At 43.7% G+C, this 23,502-nt stretch overlaps 1 protein-coding gene across 1 annotated transcript; it reads right to left on the reverse strand.

Moving 5' to 3' along the window:
* Positions 1-9: 9 nt before the first annotated feature.
* LOC103582265 (spermatid-associated protein-like) lies at positions 10-10,240 on the reverse strand (the record flags this gene model as incomplete). The annotated part of the gene is made up of 2 exons (XM_008563911.1): positions 10,193-10,240; positions 10-855 (listed from the first exon to the last, which is right to left on the reverse strand). Coding segments are annotated over exons 1-2 (894 nt in total), but the record flags the coding sequence as incomplete, so codon positions are not given.
* Positions 10,241-23,502: the final 13,262 nt, after the last annotated feature.

A 23,502-nucleotide genomic window follows, 5' to 3' on the forward strand; every position in this document is an offset into this window, starting at 1 on the left:
CGGGCCGGCCTGGCCCTCGTCCTCCGCGGCCGCCACCGTCAGGTCGTCGACCATCTCCCGCAGGGCGCGCAGCGTCTTGGAGTCGTCCTGTGGGGTCGGGGGCCCTTTGGGCTCCTCGAAGGGCGAGGAGAGGCCCGAGCCCTGGTCGGGCAGCAGCCCAGAACTGTGCGGCTCCTCGTGGGCCGAGGGGGCCGGCTGGCTTTCCTCCGCGGGGGCCACCTTGTCCTCCACCTGGGCCCAGTAGGGCTGCCGCTGCTCCAGCAGCTGCTGCAGGGCGCGGTTCTCCTGGGCGCGCTGCACCTGCAGGGCCACGTTGTCCTTCTTCAGCACCTCCAGGGACGTGCTGTCGCGGTGCAGCAGCGGCGAGGAGGGCCGGCTGTCCTCGCGGCCCTGCGTCGCCTTGTGCTCCTCCCAGAAGACCTGCAGGATCTTGTTCTCCTTGCGCAGGGCCCGGTTCTCCTCGCGCAGGGCCTTGTTCTCCTCCCGCAGGGACCTGTTCTCCTCCTGCAGCGGGTACTCCTTGGCCATCCTCTTGTGGTGCTGCTTGTGGTGGAACGAGGTGGAGGGAGAGAAGTAAGGTGACCGCAGGCGGCAGTCCTCGTTCACCCACCGCCCGTCCTGGAACACAAACATCTCGTCGCTGAGCTGCACCCGGGGAGGGTTGTAGTCCAGCTCGAGGTCCGCCTGGGAGGTGGGGCGCTCCATGGGGTCCAAGGGCCCGGAGGAGAAGCGGTTCAGCGGGTGCGAGTGCTGGCTGGCGACCCTGCGGCTCAGCCCGGGCAGGGGGCCCTGGCGCGCGCAGCGGGGGGTGCTGTAGAGGCTGTGGAGCCGCAGAAAGGGCTCAGCGGTGCCCCTCTGTGGGAGAGAACAGGGAGGCCGGCGTTAATGAGGAACTGACCCCGCAGGGCTGGCTGCTGACAGCCCAGAGGCCAGGAAGACCTCAGCAAACCCAGTCTGGCAGTCTGGCCTGGCCACTGTGGCCTCCTTAGCCTCTTCGGGTCCTCACAAGGAAACACAGTCTGACCTTGTCATTCCAGACAGTTCTGTTCTATAAAGTCACCTGGAAATCTGACTAGTGAATGCTGAACTCTTGCTCCTAAGGGAATTTCAGGGCTAGGTTCCTGTGAGCCTCTGGTGACAACAATTGAGTTAACTGATGAGTACCTAACTTTGTTTTTATGTGTGTTTCTGTTTAAAGTCACCTTAATGAATATGTATTAATGAACGCTGAAGTCATCACCAACAGCACTGTCACTTGTGCCTGAACAAAGCTTATCTAACACACCTGTTTTCTCCATAAAGCATGTCACAGCCTTCTTGTGACTAGAAACACTAGAGAGTACCTGGCTGGGAATGGCTTGAAAGCCACTTAAAAACGGCAAAATCACTCACAAATAGCAAAAGAATGCAAAAAAATAAACCATAGCACTTAGACTGCAAAAAGGTTTCCAGTATGAGAACTGAGATGAAAAGTCTCCTCAGCTGGCCACAGCATCAGGTGACTCAAATGTCCTGCCACTCTGTGCATGTCCGAGAATGGCCATAAACGTGCTGTGAGTATTGATTTGGGGGTTACAAACAAATTTTAGCGAATAGGCAGATTCGCAAATGTGGAATCCACGAATAACGAGAATCAATTGTATATGGTGGAGACTTAAGGCAGTCATTTTGGAGTCAACCAAATATTTTGAGTCCTGGCTCCACCATCCATCAGTATTTGAGCTTTAGTTTCCACAATTTCAAATTGGGGTAATTGCACCTTCCTCCTTGCCTCACTGAACTATTTTTAGGATTAAAAGAGGTAATGTTCAAAAGCACTGGCACACTTCTGTCACCCAAAAGGAGGAATAAACACTGTTCTCAAGCTACCTCAGCCACAGGTGTGTGACCCACACTTGACATGAGCAGAGGGGCAGCACCCCAGCAGCCACCCGAATTGCTGTGTCCAAAGTGGTGGTGCTACGGGTAGGTCAGCCCAGCCTTCTCCCTGCCCCATTCAGGCTCAGCCTCCACTGTTAGCCACCTCTAAGTCGGTCCTGCCAGCAGCCGCTTAAACATCCACCCCAGCCCCAACACGGTGCTAGGCTCAAAGCAGAATCTGGCTGATAGCTTTGGAAACGAAGAGCACCATCCCAGACGTATCACTGAGAGATGAGAGTTCAACACGTGATGTGAAGACAGTAAAGGCACTGAGGAATTCATAAGGAGGATCTCATGATGGTGGCCATGAACGTCAGAATCACAGCATAAAAAGGAGATTAGATCCACAGCATTTAAATCCAACAAGCCACTGGCTTTCACACTTCCCAGTACAGAAGAATTACCTGAGTGAATTTTAAATGCAGATCTCTGAGCCTCTCACTCTGTGTCTGATACACCCAGTCTGAATCTGCATTTCTAACCAGTTCCCTCGGGCAATTCTGGCTGAAGGTGGTCAGGACAACTCTAAGTAGAATGTGCAGTTTGCCTAGGTGAGGATTACACTGGGGTTAACGACCAAGGGGTCAAGATTGGGGGTCACCAGCATTCTCCTCCTGGTTCTGTCACTGATGGGCAGTTTGAAACTGAAAAGCTCTGTCACTCTTTCTGAGACCCAGATTTTTCACTTGTCAAGAAGAGGGAGTCAGACCCCATGATCTTCAAGGCACCCTCCAACATTAAAAGTCAATGAAATCTACCTGTCAAACAAAAATAAAACATGCCCTGCTTAGTTTACAACCCTGTTGTGAGGATTGAATGAGATAACAAATGTAAACGTGTTTTTAAAATTACCACATACCACAGAAATGTAAGGTATTGTTATCAAGAAAAGTAGATTTTACTAATGCAAGATTTTGAGATGTATTCAAAAGGAAGCGAACAGGTGGAATGCACGCTGGAGAAAAGGCGATGATTGCAGCAATGAATTTCAACAAAGATAAGATCATGATAGCTACTTCTAAATACACTGAAAGCATTTCATCCGAGTACATCACAATGCTCTCCAGATATCAATTCCTCACTTCTTAGGTTATTTCCACAATTTTACATATGGAGAAAACAAGTCAGGTTATCTGCATTATATACATGTGTGTGCAGAGAGATATACAATTTGCCCAGTGTATAAAGTTGGTTAGAATTCTTCAAGACTCGGAGAGCTAGATAAATAGAAGGCACAGTTCTATGCCATTAACTTTGCAATAAGCACATATCATTAACTTTGTAAGGATATGCTCAGTCTTCCAGATAGCAAGGGTACGAGGACATTCTGCAGTCGCAACCTTATTTACTTTCAATAAATTCAGCCTCCATGGTTTTCATATTTCTCAATTCGGAAAGCACATTGGCTCCTGTGGCTATGTCTGTGATCAGAATGAACCATGCAGTGGATAGCCCAGATTGTTTCCCTTGTAAGTTTAAAGTCCTGGGATCCCAGACTTCTGGGAAGATTAGCCAAGGCCAATAAGCCTCTCCATCCTTGCACCAGAACCAAGTCAGGGCTCCATGTCAGCAGGTTCTGGCTCTAGAAGATACTACCATGGAAAAAAATGTGGTTTTAGTCAACAATGTGTATCCCAATCCTGGCAAGAAATGGGAAGAAGGAAACAAACATTGAGCCCCAATTCCATGCTGAGCCCCAAGCTGAGCATTCTACCTACTGAATTCATTTAATCCTCACAAGACTGGCATATAAAATATTATTATGCCCATTTCACAGTTGGAGAAACAAACTCAGAGAAGTTAAATAACCAGCACTAGTTCTCTCACTAAGACCCCAAACCACTTCTGAGTCTCTGAACTTGTATGTGTGAAGCACACACATGGGAAATCGCAATGGATTTACCAAAGGACTTGCAGTAATTTGGGGATCAAGATACCTTTTCCTTAACTTTTTATAATGGAAATTTTCAAACATATATGAAAGGAAGAGAATAGTCTAATAAATTTCCATGTTCCCATCACCCAGCTTCACCAGTTATCAAACCAAGGCCACACTTTTTTCATCCAGACCTCTGCCCAATTTCATAACCACTTCCCTACACTGGGTTATTTGAAAGCAAAATGACTTTGTGTCATTTTATCCATAAATACATCAATGTGTATCTTTTTAACAAATCACAATATCATTATCACCCCTATAAAATTTAACAATGAACCCTTAATATCAGCAATACTGGGTCAGTATTCAAATTTCCCCAATTGTCTTGTGATTCCTTTTTTACAATTGTTTGGTTTCACTCCAAGGGATACTCTTCTTGACCCAACTGAGCATACAAATCACTAGTGCTTCTTACCTGTTCATATTTATATCCACGATGACCTTTAAATCATGCTGTTCAGCTGCTCTGTTCCGCATCCACATCTTAAATTTTCTCCCTCCCCTCAACAGAAATTCACTAAATAAAAACAACATGTGGCAGATCCCTAGCTATAGACAACCTGGGTATTTTGACCCTTGTACTTATACACAACATCAGATGACCTTAGTCACATCCTCTCACTCTCCCCCTAGGTCAGAGGCATTATCTTTAAGTGCCCTCTTGGTCCAGCTTTCTTTGGTCCAATGGATCTGCATTTGTAGTCTGGCACAATTATGACACCAGAAGCCCTCTTTGACCAACCTGGGTGGCATCTTGTCTCCTCCCTTAAATGGCCAACTCATCCCAAACAGACCTTGTGCCTTCTCTGTCTCATGCCCACAGCACCTAATCCAGGAAATGCTAGTAGAATATTAGGACCCCTTTACTTCCTTTACAGGAAACCAAATCCTCCCCCTATGACTGAGTCCTCCTACCTTTCCTCCTATCCCTTACAGGACCAAGAAGGTGGTCAAGTCCAGCGTTGCCTCATGGCATAGTTTCTTAGAACACATAAACTTTTAAAAAATTTTTAATCGTCATATATTTATTTGAATAGCTATTAGAAAAATATACCTATTTTACCAAACCCATAATCCTATGGAGAGTATTAAGGTGAGACTGAAGTAAAGCAGCACCATTTCTATTTCTGAAAATGAGAAGACTTAAGAAAAAATATTAAATATACTGGCATTTTCAGATATGATAAGAATCATAATTGAACCTTGGGAAAACACTGAGCCAAAACAAATTCTTTCTTTCCTGTAGTATTTCCCGATTCCAATCAGAGCTAGTTGGATTTAGTCCTCAAAGGAAAACTCTTTCTTGGTCTTGTGAAAATTTCCCACTCTAATTATACTCCCATTCTGAATGTTATCGCACCAATTCTTCCTCTAATTTATGTCAGTGAATCAACTAACATTAATTTGGCATTTACTGTGTCCCAAGCTCACAGACCCTGCCCTCAGGGAACTTTCAGTCAATTTGAAAAATCAGTGAATAGCACCAGTCATTTCCTGGTGCAAATGAGAGAGGGCAAATGCAGCAAGCGTTAAGACAGGCAGCAAGGTGTGGGCAACGGGACTGGACGTGACAACCCCTGAAGAGTCCTGGCTCTGCACCATATGAGTGCATGACCTTTACAAAGCCACTTAATTTCTGTGCCTCAGTTTCCATATCTAGAAAATGTGAATGCTAGTGTGATTCAGGGCCACCCCATATGTTTTCGCTGGTAGTACAATGCCCAACTCTAGGGGGTGCCATTCACAACTGCTGTTCCAGTACACAACCTGTGCAACCATCTACAGTGACCTCTCCAACATCAGCTCTACTTTTTCAGGGGGGGGTTGTAGAGTTCAAAAATAAAATGAGAATATGTGACGAATTCCTTGTTCATAAAGAGCATACAAGAAGGGCTACTGCATTCAGAAGAGAAGTTGCTCAGCATTTCCTTAGAGGAAGACTGTATAGAACAAGAAATATGAAATAACACTTATTGAATGACTATTATATGTCAGATGACATGCTAATTGATTTCCATATTCATATGTAATATCTTATCCATGGTTCTTTCTACCTAAGATCACATAACTGGCAAGTGAACAAAGCCAGGGTTTAAAACCAGGATATCTGGGCCGGCCCGGTGGCGCACTGCTACAGTGCACCGCTTGGGAAGTGCGGCAGCGCTCCCGCCGAGGGTTCGGATCCCACATACAGACCGGTTCCCACTCACTGGCTGAGCGAGGTGCGGGCGCAACACCGAGGGTTGCGATCCCGTTGCCGGTCCCGGTCCGGTACGGGCGCGACCCTACGGGCGTGACACTGAGGGTTGCAATCAGTTGCCGGTCACGAAAAAAGACAAAAAGGAAAAAAAAAAATAAAACCAGGATATCTGACTCTACACCCCATGCTTATTCTAGCTCTTCACATTGCCCAGGTATTTTATTTTGCTTGTTTTGATATCATTACATTGCAATGGTTCTCTTACATCCTGTCCCCTCCTCTTCCCATATGAATAAGCTACAATTTTCTAAGAATAGTGACCTATCCCTTATTATTATGATTATTATTATTTTCAATATCTCTAATTCTGAGAATTAGAACAGCAAACTTCATATACAGTGGGAGCTTAATGAGTCCCTGGCAATGAATGAATCAATCAGAATGTACTGCAAGGCTAAGAGGAAATATTAGGTTGAACTACATGAAACAATACTCTACCATTTTTGGCCTACAAAAGTGGTAATTTCTTTTGTCTTAATACTTATATATTTAGCATATTTGTTAAAGCTATATCCTCATTTCAATTCATGTTTAAAAACTTTAATATCGTCCCAGGGCAGAGTTGCTACTGCATGGTACAAAATCTGTGACAGTGGGGTTTTCTCCACGTGAATTCCGCAAAGCCCTAGGTCCATCTCTGTATTCCCCTTAGAGGAAGGTGCCCCTGCACACAAGCAAGCTAGATGTTTGTCTCATCACCTTGAACCCCAAAGAGGGTAGAGACCCCAAATTCCCAGTAGCTTTGGGCTCAGAAGTTCCATCTTTGAGTACTCTTAAGAAATTTATTTCACTTCTCTGAATGTCACCTACAAAATGAGCCCAAGTATAGCTACTTCCCTACTTCCTGGGGTTGTAAGAGGACAAGAAAGTTGTAGGCAAGCTGTCGAAAAGTCCAAACGAACAGTTCTCCTGGTAAGGTTAAAACATTCCTGACCTAAAGCACTATAGCAAATGCTGAATATATTACTTTACAAAAGGGCTTTCCAAAAAGCATCAGAGCACCTGAGCTAAGCAAACACACTCAGGTACAAGATCTTGGGCCTCTTCAGTGTACATTCCACACCAGTTTCTTCTTAGTAATCTCCTTGGCCAGTGGTATCACTAGGTTGGTTTCATGGGCTGAGCTAATCTTCCCTGACGTCCTTGGGCCCTGACAAGAGGTCTGTGCCAATAAAAAGCCCCTGGCACACCCTGAAAAGTTTCTCCCAAGTCTGGGAGGTAGAGCCTATGGCAGCACGGCCCAAGTTTCCCATGAAGGAAAGGATAGTCTCCTTCCTGGTTTCTGGGAAATGTCCTCACACAAGGATGAAGACCCAGTAGGTGAGAAAGAGAAAGGTTGTCTTCTTCATGGAAGACTGGGATATGGAGTTAGGGCTCTTCATGCCTTCTCTTTGAGTGGTGTTATAAAGGTGACCACGAGACTCTGTCCTTAGGAGCAATGTGCTCTCACTGTGACCGAATGACACATTAGTGCTGGGTACATCAGGAGGGATCCCAGGCACAGACATCACCTTTACAGATGCCTGAGATCCCACCTATGAGTTGGAGTCCCTCCTTAGCATTAGGCCTGGCCCACTCTCTGGCATCTCCTTTCTAGATGTGAGCAATCCTGGAAGGAAAATGCTTGAAATCACCAACGATCACATGCCTTTGTCAGCTCACCACCAAGTGGAGAGCATGGAGGGAGAGCAGCCACTTGAAAGAAGGGAGGCAAAGACCAAAGGCCAAAGGCTGAAGGAGAGGTGACAGGACCAAAGTCTCTTACTGGTGCTGCAGGATTTCTACGGAGCAGGACTGTCTGGGTAGGACCTTCTGGGATGGAGTTACTGGAGCTGGCGACCTCCCAACTGAAGAGTTTGGGGACAGGACTGGACAGTAACGAGCAAGACTTAGCTGACATGCACTGAAGTTCTTCTCCCCACACCTGGAAAAGTGTGGCTCCCACAGCCCAGAAGAGATGTCCAGACACTCCTGCTACAGTCCAAGCCCACTGACCAAGTTTTTTAAACACCTACTTTGATGACATTACTGAGATGACCATCAGAGAACATTCCACGATCCCAGATACTTTTAAGGGATGTGAAGCTGAGAGGCCCCCGGATCCTGGCAGGAAAAGCCAAATATGCTCCTAATTTTCAGGTGAGATGACAATGGTGAGTCTCATTATCACTTTTTTGAATTAGCTCAGTTCTGTAGTACCATGATGAAGTTGATGTTTGTTTTAATAAACACTAACAGGTAAAAGGTAATTTACAAGGTAAACGTGATTGATTTTTACAATGTTAACAGCAAAGAGGATTTAAAAAGATGTCATGTGTGGTAGTTTTAGCTAATTGTTTAACACATAATCGCCTAAAATATTCTTTAGCACAGTTTATTCAGATTGGTAGAGATGTGGGTGCTTTCCATCACTTCTGAAGAACGAGCCCAAAGGGGAAGGAGAAAAGGCAACAGGGAGAGATGAAGTTCTACAGGAGCTCGTCCAGATCTGGTATAGATCCTTCAGTAATGATCTAGAGTAAACAATGCCTTAATGAAATTCACAGAGCCAGGAAATGTGAATGCCTGTGAGAACGGAATCATTCTGTACAAAAGGAGCTAGCTTGGGCAGGAAATAATGTTGATGACTTGAAAGTTAATGCACTGGAGGGAAATAGATCGGAAAACAAATATTTAATGTGAGAAAGAAAAATGGGAAATCAATAAAACCCAAAAAGACCTAAAGGTGATAACAAGTAGTGGATCCTAGGCATTTGCAATGTAATTGAGTAGCCTGAATGCCCAGCAGGACTGGGAGCTGGGAGCACTTTCTGGAGACACAAAACTGCTGCTGCAATTCCCTCCTAAAAGGAATGGCCTCAGTCCCAGAATAAAGCAGCATGTGGCAGACACACGCAGGGAGCCCAGGGATGAGAGTTAATACAGGGGAAGAAGAGGCGCTATTTCCTAAAAGCAAGAGAAGAATCACAGAGCTAAGTGAGATAAAACCTGGCCAACCCAGGTGGCATATGTCCAGCTTGTGACATAGCAGTGAGTGTGGGCACTGACCTCATGCCCCTAATTCCTACTCTGCCATTACTAGTGGAGTTCCTGGGGTTCCCAGATCCCATGTGAAAATCTCTACTTCACAATTACATGTCCCTGTGCTTGACACATGATCCGATCAGCACTCAGTCAATGTTTTTTCCTCCGCTTGTTTCCCAGATCAATCCTATCCCACAAGCCATGAACCATCTGATTTGGGGAGGTATAGCCAGCCCATCAGTCCCTCTCACAGCCCTGGTGGTGGTGTGGTTCAGGTCATCTAGTTAGAGACGCCCACACCCCTCCCCCGGAGCTCCAGTCTAGAGCATCCTGCCCTGTCTTATGGTTTGTATCCTGTGGCAGGTGTACCCACAAGGCCACATCTGCCCATGTGGAGCACACATGCCCAGACAGCAGATATCCTCTCATTCCACACCCACCCTGCCCTCCAAGACCTCAGCAGCTGCACCAGATCCTGCAGCACAGGAAGTGGGCAGCCTCAGAACAAGCTTGAGCCTTGTAAAACCACCTTTTCTCTCCTTGACTGCTGGGCTATTTCTGGAAGCTAGGGAGGGAAAGTTGTGCTAGTGTGGATGGAAGAATCTTTCCAATCGATCACATGACCACTACTGTTCAAAGCCTATTCTCACCCCCAGGTCGGCATCCTCTGCCTGTCCCTTAGCAATGCAAAGACTGGTTTAGGCGTGCTGTGGAGGAACCTGAGGAGCAACTCCCACCCTTGTGGGGAACAGTGGCCAGCGGAACTCCATGTGTGTTTCAAGTGAAAAGAATCAGACCTAAAGAGGTTCCTACAGCCAGAACCTTAGATTCTGGCTAAGCTTCATAAGCTGAAACAGATAGAAAAGTGGTTGTTCATTATAAAGTTATATGGATAATGTGAAAACAAGCATCCAGAATGTTTTCTTGTCCTGTATTTTAGCCTCCTGCTGAATACACTTGCCTAGGTTGTTACAATTCTATATTTAGGATGCCCACTGGTGATGGGTCCTCCTCCTGCACATCCCTGGACAGAGCTTTCAGATAATTACCTCTGCATTGGATTCATCCATACTGCATTTCGCCCCCTCTGGTTGCATGGCTGTGGTCTTCCAACGGGGCCTTAGGTGACTCTGGAGAGAGCAAGGCCAGCCCTTTGTGACATAGCAGCAGAAACAATCCAATCAAGAGAACACCACCAAGGAAACAGCTGCTTGCAGGAGAGGACCTGAGAATCTCAAACCTGTCAGGACTTCACCCACTCACTGGCCTCAAAAAAACCATGCCCATCCCCCATACACTATGTTTGGTACATTAACAGGGATAACTCTCTTGATGACTCCAAATGACTCTGTACCCCTGGGTTCACTTACTAGGTTTTCTTCTCACGGATTCATTCTTACGTGTTTCCACGTCTCAGTTCTAATTCTCCCCCAGAACTCCAGAGTGGTTGCATAAAAGCAAGCACCAAAAGGTTGGGTTTTGAGAAAGCTGGGTTATTTCAGAGTATCACAGAATAGAAACTTCAAGTGTTAAGAATGTAAGGTCTTACCAGATCGTCTAACCCAGCTCCCTCAGTCAAGAGAAGAGGAACCCAAGGCCCAGAGAGGCTACGTGGCCTCTCCCAGGCACACAGCTGTTTGGCAATCAACCTATGACCAGAATCAAAGGCCCTAATTCCTGTGATTATTCTACATCTTGCTAAAGTTTTGAAAGGGGAGGGTTGTTGTGGCTAAAACTGATAGGTTACATTCTTCTGTGATTATCCCTACCTGAGGTAGAACCACATTGATTGGAATTTCTAGGCTTTCGGATCTGGTATCTCTTTTTCTTGTAAAATTTGGCCTCGAGTGCTGCGGAAAAAAGAAAATAAGATTTCTGCTTTCCAAACATCTGGGCGTCAATTGCTCACCTGGAAAACATAAGACTTTCTACTCATTTATTCTCCTCTTGTCAGTCATGTACATTATAAAAATCTGAGTCTGCGAGAGTGTGTAAATGATATCTGATAAGATGCTTTATCAGTCTCTGAACAGAAATTAAGACAGATATTATAGCTGATGTAAAAGCCTTTTGAAAGTCTTCGAAGCAGAGATAGCTATCCCTACTTCCTTGTCTAAGATTATTATTTCTATCTCAATTAAAAAGCCATACCAATGTGAGGTGCCAAGTATAGGTCCTATGCAGAAGTTGGTCCCCAAAACACTCAGAACATTCCAGAGGTGACATCACAAAACAATATGGTGTTTTTCAAGGTTCATGGTCTCAGTCTGAGCATCACAGGTGGGAATGAGGCATCTGACAGGCAGGAAGAGCTTGCACTGGCTGTGACCACATGGCTGGGCAGGGCCAGTGTGACACATAATAGCCCAAGCAGAAGTCCCTGTTAGGTCATCCTGGCTGCTATTCACATCCTCACTGCCAGGCTAGGTTGAGACCCCCATCGTCTCTGCAGAAGTACCATCTTCTACTTGGAGTGTGAAACTCAAAAAGGAAGAAGCACAAACAACTCTTCCCAGACCCAGGGAGGAAATGTAGTCTCAGATGTTTTCTGACATCACCCAGTTCAATTTTCTACACCAACTGGGTGTCCTACAATTCAATTCCATTCTGACACCATCTACCTGAGTTATCATCAGATCTCAAAAGTTAGGGGTTCAGCCCCATAAGACTACCTTCACTTCAGAAGCCAAACACAAGTCTGGGCCATCTGTACTTCTGACTGAACTGCTATAAATTGGGAGTTCTCACCATCCCCTCCTCAAGTCCAATAATTTGCTACAATAGCTCACAAAAATGAGGAAAATACTTACGATTGCAATTTTATTATAAATGATACAACTCAGTTACAGCCAAATGGAAGAGATGCACCGGGCAAGGTATTAGAGGTGGGGGTGGGGGGCGTGGAACTCCCAGGCCCTCTCTGGACACACCACCCTCTCAGCATCTCAGTGTGCTCATCGAACAGGAGCCTCATTGAACCCCATTGTTTAGGAGGTTTGTGGAGATTCCATTACATAAGCATGATTAATTAAATCACTGGACATTGGTGACTGAACTCCATCTCCAGCCTCTCCCCTTCCCAGAAGTAGGGGTGGGGTTGCTGAAAGTCCCAACTCTCTAATCACATGACTGATTCCTCCGGCCCATATCCAGTCCCCATCCTCTAAGAGGGATCTCATTTGCATAAACTCAGGTATGTTCCAAAGGGGCTCATTATAAATAACAAAAGACACTGTTATCACCCAGGAAATTCTAAGGGTTTTAGGAGATCTTCACCAGGAATCAGGGACAAAGGCCAAATATTTATTTTGATTATATCTCATGTAGAAATTGCATCAAGACCACAATGCCCAGCCCCTCTGTCCTCAATTCTGTCAAATTGTTCACCTCTAGAGGATGTTAGTGGGAGCCTTCCTATGTATCTTAACCCTCTTTATGTAGCCAGAGAGCCCCAATTCCACATTATTATGCCATATGTTGTGTGAAGAAAGTGGTAGAGCAGGGCCAGCAGATCCAGAGACACCATAACTACCCACTTGAGTCTCCCACACCCAAGTTACAAGCAAGCTTTGCTTTAAGAAAATTCAGTATTTAGTAGTCCCTCAGTATCCGTGGGGTATTTGTTCCAGGACACACCCCAGCACCACAGACATCAAAATTCACAGATGCTTGAATCATTTATATAAAGTAGCGTAGTATTTGCACTTAACCTATGCACATTCTCCCATATACTTTATATCACCTCTAGATTATTTATAATACCTATGGTGTAAATGCTATGTTAATAGCATGACTTTTATAAGTAACCTAGGGATGTATTGGGGTTTTTTTATTTGTATTATTCTTATTGCTGTATTATTTTTTTTTCCTGAATAATATTGTTGATCCAAATTGTTTGAATCAGGAGATGTGGAACCTGTGGATATGGAAAGCCGACTATACAAATATTTAAAGATATAACTATGGAAAACCACAAAGGTGATTAATTCCATTATCAAAGAATTCTTCATTTTACAAAGGAATGTCCCCAAGGGTTTCTTTAAGTGGTTAACTCCCACACTGTCTGTAAACAGAATACTGTTTTCTCTTATACATGTGCCTCGTAGAAGCACCTGCACATCCACTGGGTGGATGTCACTGAGGAGTGGAGGCCTGCAAGGGGCTGTGTGGAGAGTGGGCTTGCTGGGCACTGGGGCCGAGCCAGGAAGACTCAACAGACAGGGAAGTAGCTGTTATTTATTTCCTAGGTCTTTCCTAACAAGGACCATTAACCAGATGGCTTGAAACAACAGAAATGTATTGTCTTGCAATTCTATAGGCCAGAAATCCAAAATCAAGTTATTACAGGAGCCATGACACCCGTAGGGAGAACCCTTCCTTGCCTGTCTCCTGGCTTCTGCTGGGGGTCAGAATCTGGTGGGGGTGTTCCATGACTCGTGCTGCAGCACTTCAGTATCTGCCTCTGTTATCAAATGGTATCTCCCCTCCCGCATCTGTTCTCCTCTTCTTAGAAGGACACCAGTCACACTGGATCAAGGGCCCACTATCCTCCAGTCTGACCTCATCTTAGCTGATTACATCCATAATGACCCTATTTCCACGGAGGATTTCAGTGTATCTTTTGGGGGGACACAATTCAACCCATAACAGAAGCTGACATTAACTAAATGCCTAGCAAGCACCGGCACCATGCTGCTTTATATATCACTTAAATCAGAGTCACCGGGATGTGCGCAAATCCTACCCTCTTGGGCTATAGCTCCACCCTTGGGATCCCTAAACCCATCACCCTGGACCATCTCCAGCAGGTTCAGTGAGCCCCTTCCTCCCCCAGGAGGGGCCTCTAGTGCCAAGGAGCACCAGATCTGCCTTGGAAGCTCCATATGGACAAAGAAATCTGCTAGTACATCTGGTAGATTTTTATCACTATTATATACATGATATTATTCATATTTAGTTTTATTTCTGCTATGTTATTTTGCCTGCTCTTAGTCCCCTCCGCCTTCTCCACACTTTTGGCTGTCTGATGACTAGTTCCCTCCAGTGTGGTGAAAACTTAACTCCAGCTCTGTCCTGAAGGCTATATCTGAAGAAAGATACACCCCACCCCATTTAAGTCCCTCTGTGGTTTGCTAGCATGATCCCAAAGGGAAATCCATGATATCAGGGGTGGCTGTGGTACGACTGATTCCTAGAAAGCAAACCTCGCCATTGGATGACCTTAAAAACTCCCAGGGTCCAGACAGTACAAATAATTTCTTTTCCCATTGTGCCACAAACCCATCCTACAGAGACCTTCTCTGATGGGCATAGCGGAGGCCCCTGTCTTTGTGCACTTCCCCCTCCCCCACCCTCCCCCCGACTTCTGCCATAGCCCTCTGCCTTTTTTCCCCAGAGGGCTGGCTCCAGGTGAAGGGGCAGCCCAGGTCCTTCTGGGTCTCCCAGGGGAATATGTTAGGCACCACAGCACCTGTGGCTGATGCTGTTGGCTCTCACAGCACAACAGTGTGGTCCAAGACCCCCCCTGTCCTGCAAGGGGGGCACTGAGGGAAGAAAAACAGATGGATTCATGAACTGTCCTGCCACATTGGTGTGAAAAGAACTTCTTTTACTGAACCCAAAAGATAAATATAAATGAACCCATCGATAAAAATAAATGAGGCTGCTGATAGCAAGGTCACAAACAATGGCATCAGCAGAACCGTGTGCAAATCTGGAAGTCAAGCCACTTTCTTTATGTCTTAGTCTGCTGGGGTTGTTATAACGAAATACCACAGACCAGGTGGCTTAAAGAACAGACATTTCTTTCTCACAGTTCTGGAGTCTGGGAAATCCCAGATCAAGGTGCCAGCATCCCAAGACCCACTTCCTAACTTGTACACGGTGCCTTCTCTCTGTATCTTACATGGGGGAGAAGGTTCTGGTCTCTTTTCCACTTCTTATGAGGACAGTAGTCCCACCCTCATGACCTACTGTAAGCCTTGTGACCTCCCAAAGGTCCCATCTCCAAACACTTTCACATGGGCAGTTAGGGCTTCAACATACATATTTTAAGGAGACACAATCCATAACACTTGAACAAAACACCTCACCTCTCAGAAGCTCAATTTCCTCATCTTCAAAATGGAGTAATTATATTTAACTTGAGATAACACGGGTAAAAAGCTGACACTTAAGTTCTCAATAAATACAGTCATGCAGTGCATAATGACGTTTTAGTCAACGACAGACCACATATGACAGTCATCCCATGAGGTTATAACTGAGCTGAAAAATTCCTATTGCCTAGTGATGTTGTAGCTGTTGTAACATCTCAGCACAACACATTACTCACGTAGGAGCAATAGGCTATATCATGCAGCCTGGGTGTGTAGCAAGCTCTACCATTTAGGTTTGTGTAAGCGCACTCTGGTGTTAGCAAAACGACGAAGTTGCCTAATGACGCATTTCTCAGAAGGCGTTCCTGACGTTAAGGGACACATATCTGCAGTCATCGTTTTAGCTTCCTCCCACAAAACTGCCTCACTCCCGGTGACTCACAATCGCCAGCAGCTGACACACGATCAATGCCTCTCTTAAAAAGGCTTGATACTGCAGCTTGTGTGTGTGCTTGCTTCATTGATTTGCTTTTTGTTTTTATTTAAAGGGAGGAGCATTTTACACTGGGCCATCCCGGTCCCAACAATCTGCAGTTGCCCATTAGCTGGATTTCTTCCTCCTCTGTAGACACATGCATCCATAACCCAGGACTGAGAATCTTCCTTGAGATTGTGCCCAAATGCCTGTCATTACTCAGATTAACACCATCATCAATCATCCACGTTCCGTGAGCAACCGCAATTGGTGGGCACTACACAGAGCACGGAGGGAGACATGCCTCACGGGCTGCTAATCTGAACAGACAGGGAGAGCAGAGACAAAGGAAAGGGTGAGCATGCCTGTGAGACACTCCAGGCTCCTCTCACCTGTGACTCTCATGATGAATCACACGGGGAAATTCAACAAGCAGGAGGGCTGGATGGAGAGCACAGTGCTCCTTGCCCTTCCCCAGAGAGTGGGCATGGGGGTCATGTTCTGACCTTTCTCTCCTCATTTGTGGAGAAGGGGATGGGAAGGTGGGCAGGTGTAGTAAGTTACCATGATGCCTGTCATCTTCAAATTGCAAGATGCGATTGACAACATAGGTTATTTTTGCTACTTAGGGCAGAGGGTAGCTCTGCTCTGAAGCCAGAGAAGCAGTTAAGTACGGTGAGGCCCTGGGCCAACCTGCTGTTGGGACAAGCCAATAGTTCTCGCCTTCTGAGAAGGTAGAAGGCAGCAGTCAGGGAGTGTGAGAGAGGATGCCAATGACTCTATCAGGCAACAACTAAAGACCAACTCCTGGGAAGGTCTGGGGGTGGAAGGAAATAAAAAATAGAATGGCAGCTCTCAGGGCAACTGGTTGAGGCGGATGGTTGTTATAAGATGGAAGAATCACTCACATTTGCAGGAATATCGAAGGAACCAATGGAGGTAGAAGGTGCTGGAAAGTAGAGCAGTTGGCCCTCCCACATTCCAGAGATAATCAGGACAGTAGATCCCTCCTGGTGATGTCAGACAAGAGAGCATCTGCAGGACTGGTCCCCGTCAGTAACAAGAACCCCAAACTTGGGAGTCTCTAGAGCTGTGTATGATCTTTATGAAACTTTTCTTCTAAATCCAGAAGCCACTAGAAATTTCCCCTAAGTTCTGACTTTTTCCTAATATTAGTTGATTTGCTCACTTTATCCAAGAGCAAGGCTCTATCAAAAGACATCCAATGGAAAAGACATTCAGTCTCTAGAAAATATTCCTGTGTTTGGGAAAAAAAAGCCAAAAGAGGTGACTGGGGAGGTCTCTGGCCCCCCTCTGAGATGACAATTGATCGTGTCATGGGAGGAAGGGCAGAAGCCATGGGAATAGACTGGACAAGTCCAGATGAAGAGGCAGGTGGGTCTCCACTTCACTTCTGGCCAATAGGGGCAAAATTGAAGGCTTTGCTTATTAGGATAACTCTAGTAATGATTTATGCAATTCTGTACATTTCAGTTTAACCAAAATTAAAAATCATAAAATTAGTTATGTGTGTAATCCCTTAAAATGAATTGTCCACTAGTTGCTTCTTAATGATAATGCAATGCTTACTAAACAGAATGTGATCTTTGAATAGTGCCAAATAAACTAATTTAAATATTTCTTCAGGAAGTAACAAGGGTCCCATTTGCTCAGTTTCCTCAATTAGTTACGTGCCCACTTCAAAAAATAGGTCCTAAATTGAGCCTTCATTATCCTGAGGAAAGACAAACTTTTAAGGTGACTGTGTCAGAGGATACATTCACCTCCACACCTGGACATCATCGCAGGGGTAGTTGAAAAGGAACAGACTCTAAGTCAGGGTGCCAACACTGAACTCTCTGTTTCCACCCCTAGCTAGCTATGTGACCTCTGTCACTTACCTTGCTAAACCTCGGTTTCCTTGGTGATAGAACGGGTGTGATAGTTCTTACAATTTATGGCTGTGGTGAGGAATAAGTTAGGCAACATAGAGATGAAGGACTTCAACACCTTAGCCATAGAGGTGGTCAATAAATGCCTATTGATTGAAAAGTTCAGGTGAACTGAACTCATTATTAAGAAATACCTGAGCGTCATCTCTGAGCAAGGCACTGTGCTTGGGGGTAAAGATAAGGAAGGAAAGGAGGAAAAGAAAGGACAGCAGAAGAGGAGATGAGAAAGGAGGAGAAGAAAATCAGATACCATCTCTTGCTCTCAAAAGGACTGCAGTGTAAGTGGACAGCAGCATTTGGGGGGACAAGAGAGATGATGATGATAGTGGTGAATATTTATTGAGTGCTTACTAGGTGTCAGGCACCATCACAAGCCCTTTAAGCATCATTTAGTCTTCTCAATAATTCTGTAAGACAGTACTATTACTTTTACCTCCATTTTACAGATGAGGAAACTGAGGCACTGAGTTAAGTAACTCACATTAAGGTCACTGGTTTGTAAGTACCAGAGATAGGCTATGGGCCCCAATGCTGCACCCTGAATATTGCCTGTAGGTAGAGGGGCAGGAGCAATCCTGGACTTGGAGTCAGAAATTCTGGGTATGAATCAACGGTACTCTCTGTGCAGCCCTGGCAGAGTCTCCTCGTCTGCTCCGTGAGTTAGCATTCCCCATGGCACGCTTTGTTGTGAGCATGACGTTAAGTTGAGCGGAGTGCTCTGCACTATGCCTGGCATGCAGTGTGTGTCTGATAAAGTTTAGATGCATCTGAATCTGCGTGGCCATTACTGTTTATAAACAGATTCCTTCAGCTAAAAATGCCCTGAGCTCCCCAAGGTAACTTCCCTGGACACTAAATATGCTTCAGACCCTCTCATAAACTTGATCCAGACTATTTTGAACATAACACCAGGGAATTATATGTGAACACAGATAATCTAAAATTGATGGGCTATAAAATCTTTCATAGTAAATGCCATCAAAAAAATATTTTGAGCATAAACTCCTACCTCATAAAAGGTATATTTCTTAATTTAGAATGCTTATGCTTTTTCTAATATATTATTATAGTATGCACATTATAAAACATACCCCAAAACAAAATTTTAACATGATAGACAAAGAAAACTGTTCTAAAATAATGTTACCTTATTCATTAATACACAAAAAAATCTTTTGCTTTCTCAAAAAAAACAAATTATCAATAATATTTTTAGTGAGTACAGTGTAATTAAATGTCGTTCTCTCTTTCTTGAAATCTTAATTTAGCACAGTGAGCCAAAAGTCAGACTCTAAGTTCAGTTCACTTGGATGTCTGGATTTAACATCTGTCATTACTGAAGAGGTACCTCACAAAGATCTGTAGATCCAAAAGGAAAAATACATTATTGACTGCAATTTCTAAATTACAATACTCAATATTCAGTCTTATCCACAGATAATTCAAAGGTTTTTGCTAAAATTTCTCCACTAAATTTTCATCTTTCCTATTGTCAGTTGATTATACTTCAATACTTGTTGGTAGGGAAGTTAAATATGTTCTGGTATTAGATAGTGTTGGTGGTTTTACAACTTCACAACTAGACTAAAAACCACTGAATTGTACGCTTCAAAAGGGGGGATTTTATAATATCTGAATTATATCTCAATTTTTAAAATACTCATTGGAAGATTTTTGACAAATGGATCAAAGTCCACCAAAAACTGTTTTTTTAGAAGATTTTAAAACTAAATTAGAAATTTATCTTTTCAACTTTCTTCACTGTGAAGATATGAAAGCTTTTACAGGTGAGTTTCTTACATTATTTGGGGCAATAAATGCAGAATAATGCAAATATCTCTAAGCATCCATTTTTCAAATGTTCTATTCATTGAGTAAGTTTCTTTCAAAAAAAAAACCTCTTGTTAAATCACTATCTTTACCATGAAAGCCAAAAATAATTGCGCTTCCATTTTCTTTTCAAAATGGCTCCCCTGGTGTGTGTCAAAATGAATCAAGAACCAACTTGAAGAAGCTCCCAATGGCCGAAAATGGGACAATTCCAGCATCAACAAGAATAATAACTACAATTGATTGAAACAGATCAAATATGAAAGCTATTCAATAAATCACTGGTCACTTTCATAGAACACTAACACCAGCACATTATTTTTGAAAACGAGAAAAGAAAAGGAAAGAATCATGCATTTAACCTAAGAAAAAGAAAAAGAAAAAAAAATGGCTCTTAGATAGCAGACTGTTAACAGCTACTGTCACCGCAAGATAAGGTCAGCACATTTAGAACAGTAGTCCATTTGTAAAAACAGATAACTGCAAAACTTTCCGTAGCACAAGAGATTGTCATGATCTCTGTCTCAGTACAAAATACTCAAAGATCCTCACGTTTTATATGGCTCTTTCACTTTTTAAAGTAAGATTAATTGCACCCATGATATCCTCTTGTTCCCATGCACTTCTGACCTCAGCTGCTCTGCAGCAGTGGTTTGACTGTGAACCTCGCAGTGTATAAATGTCACCAGTGACACCATCTCTGTACTCCCATCTTAGCATCCTCTTTTAATTTCAGTCAAAGCAGCCACTTCATCAAATGTTATTTCAAACAATTGTTTCATAAGAACGTTGTTTCTAGTAGAGAAGTTATTTACAGTTGAGAACACATCTTTTCTGGCACGTTTTTCTGTAACCGGTTCACAAAAGAGCAGCACGTGTTCTGTTTTATTATCCAAGCGGAAGCCATGTCTGTATTTCACCCAGCTGTGTGGTAAGCACTGCTTGATTTGTTTCCATACTTGTTTCTTTAAAGTTTTCTCTGCGTCTACCCACAATATTTGCTGGCTAAGAGTGAATGTTAATTTCATTCAATCATTCAAAAAAGGATTTATTGAGTGCTAGGGATGAGCCCACCAATGTTCTAGGTGCTGAAGAAGTAATGAACAAAATTAAGTTTGCATGGAGCTATGTTTCTATGAGGGATGGTGGATGATGAGCAAATAAAAAAATCCAAAATATGTCAGGGGTGAGTGCTCTAAAGAAAAGTTCGACCGGCTATCGGGACAGAGTGATGGAGTGGGACACTTCAGTGATGCTGTAGACCTCTCCGAGGAGGGGACATTTGAGCAGGGGCTTGAATGTGTTGAGGGTATAAGCCGTGGAACACACTAGTTCCCCTTATCTGGGGGGGAACCACAAGGGGATGCCTGAACCTGCTTAGAATCCCCAACCCTGGATACACTATGCTATTTCCTATACATACATACCTACCTACGATAAAGCTTAACTTATAAATTAGGCACAATAAGAGATTAACAGCAATAACTATTAGTCAAATAGAATGATTATAGCAATATAGTGTAATAAAAGTTAAGTGAATGTGCACTCTCGCTTTCTCTCTCTCTCTCTCTCTCTCAAAACATCCGTCCGTACTGTTTTCACCTTTCTTGTGATGGCGGCAGGAGATTTCATCGTGCTACTCAGAACAGTGTGAAATTTTAAAATTATGAATTGTTTATTTCCAGAATTTTTTATTTAGTATTTTCAGACCACAGTTGACCACACATAAGTGAAACCATGTAAAGCAAAATCTCGAATAAGGAGGGGGACTACACTGCACAGCCGTGTGTCACCTAATGACAGGGATGTGTTCTGAGAAATTCATGGTTGGGCAATTTCATCCTTGCACAAACATCACAGAGTACACTTACAAGACACAGCATGTTAGTGTGCTGAATACTGTAGGCAACTGTTAACACATGGTAAATATTTGTGTATCTAAACATAAAAAAGGTACAGTAAAAATATGGTATTATAATCTTATGGGACCTCCATGGTATATGTGGTCTGTCCTTGACCCAAATGTTGTCATGCAGCACATGACTAAATATCTATATTTTGGAGAAGAGCTGTGAGCGGAGAGAGCAGCAGGGGCAAAGGCCCTGAGGCAGGAGCTCGCTGGGTGTGGCCGAACCACAAGGAGGCCAACGTGCCTGGGGGCAGAGTGAGGGGTGGGGGTGTGGTAGGACCAGAGGTCAGAGGGCAGCTTGGGAAAGAGCAGGACCTTGAGGGACAGGGTGAGCATTATGGATTTTATTCGAGCTAGAATAGATGCCATTGGAGGGTACTCAGCAGAGCGTGACACGAACTGACTTATGCTTAAAAAATTTCTCTGGCCCAGCGTGAAGAATAGACTGAAACACAGCAAGGCAAGAACAGGGGACCAATTTCAACTGTCCAGACGACAGATGAATTAAAATGATAGTGGTAAGAGGGTGAGACACTGAAAGATTTTGGATATGCTCACTTTGATTTAGAACCAGTGAAATTTGCTGACAGATTTGGAGATAGGGCAAGAGAAAAAGGAGATGGGTACTATACAGTTTTTAACCTAATCACTTGAGAAATGTAGTAGCCATTTACAGGGGTGAGAAGACTGAGGGTGAAGCAAGCTATGGAGGTCAAGAATTTAGTTTAGACATGTTAAGTTGGAGAGGACTGTAGATATTCAAGTGAAGGTGTCAAGAAACCAGTAGCTTGCAAGAGTCAGGAGTAACAGAAGAGGCGTTTGGAATGGAAATATAAATTTGGGACTTGTCAGTGTATAAATGGCATTAAAAGCCTTGTCGCTATATTTTTTCCATGTGTTATTTCAGCTGTATTTTTTGTAGCGGGAAGAAGTATTTCTCTTGGTCTTATGCAGCTTTTTCTTTTTTCAGTGCTAAGTAAGGAACCTCAAAAGATGCTTTTAAGCATTTTCCATTGCACTTATTAACATTTTTTAAGATATTGCATTGAACAGTACCTGATTTTAGATCAGTGAAAAAGGTCGCAGACATCTTTATTATCTTTTTTGAATCAGGAAGGCTTCATACTCTTATTAGCTAATATCCCAAGATTTAACACAGTTAGGTGGGGTCATCATTGGTGATAGGGGGTATAAATCTGTATTTGTACTTAGCAACTTCACTGGAAAAGAAAGAGTTCTGGAAGCAAAACTGTCACTGTGCCTTTTCTCCTGTCCACTTTTGCTTGCATTATTACATTCTACTCACAATCTCCTTGCAGATATCCTCTTAAGGCACGTGTGCATGTTGCAATGAGTAGATTAGTTAAGACTAAATAACATCATCCATAAACCCACTTTACCCGACACAAATAAACTGCCATCCATCATTGCAATATGCAAAAACGGAAAGGTGTCACCCTCAACCCCTTGAGGAATTTGTTTTCCCTCAGTATACTCCCTTTACCTAACAAGAAATGTGACGCCTCTTCAGGCCACGTGAAGGCGCCAGTGCCTGTTCGTGCATTATGTATTAATAGAGCTTAAACTAAGATTTCTAATGCTTTAGGAAAAATGGAAATAAACAGAAATTGCAATACCGTCTTCCCACATCTCAGCAGATCCCCTTGCACATCCTTTGCGGTTCTCAGTATCAGCCTCTGCTCTGATGTAGTCCTTGTCCTTGTCAAGAAAGGTGACAAATGAGCCTGCCACAGAGTCAGGATGAGGATGGGCCCCAGTGTCTGAGTAAACAGAATTCCCATTAACACCTCAATTAGCGCACACTCCAGTGACACCAAAGAAGGAAAGATCAAGTTGAGTTCCTAAGCCTAAAAAAGAAAACATTAAAAAAGCCAAAGTACCTTTTGCTAAATTTTAAAGGCTTGCCTATACAGACTATGAAAAAATTTAAACTGTGCTATTTTCTTCCCTGAAGTAATTGCTATTAAGTTGGTTTTGTAGGCTGGTCAAAACGTAACTGAAAAAAAATTATTTGTGCATGTCTTTGTGGCCTTCAAAGCCAGTAAAACTGGCTTTTTTTTTTTTTTTTTTTTTT

The sequence above is a fragment of the Galeopterus variegatus genome, unplaced genomic scaffold (assembly GCF_000696425.1).
Source record: "Galeopterus variegatus unplaced genomic scaffold, G_variegatus-3.0.2 Scaffold15454, whole genome shotgun sequence".
Taxonomy (NCBI): domain Eukaryota; kingdom Metazoa; phylum Chordata; class Mammalia; order Dermoptera; family Cynocephalidae; genus Galeopterus; species Galeopterus variegatus.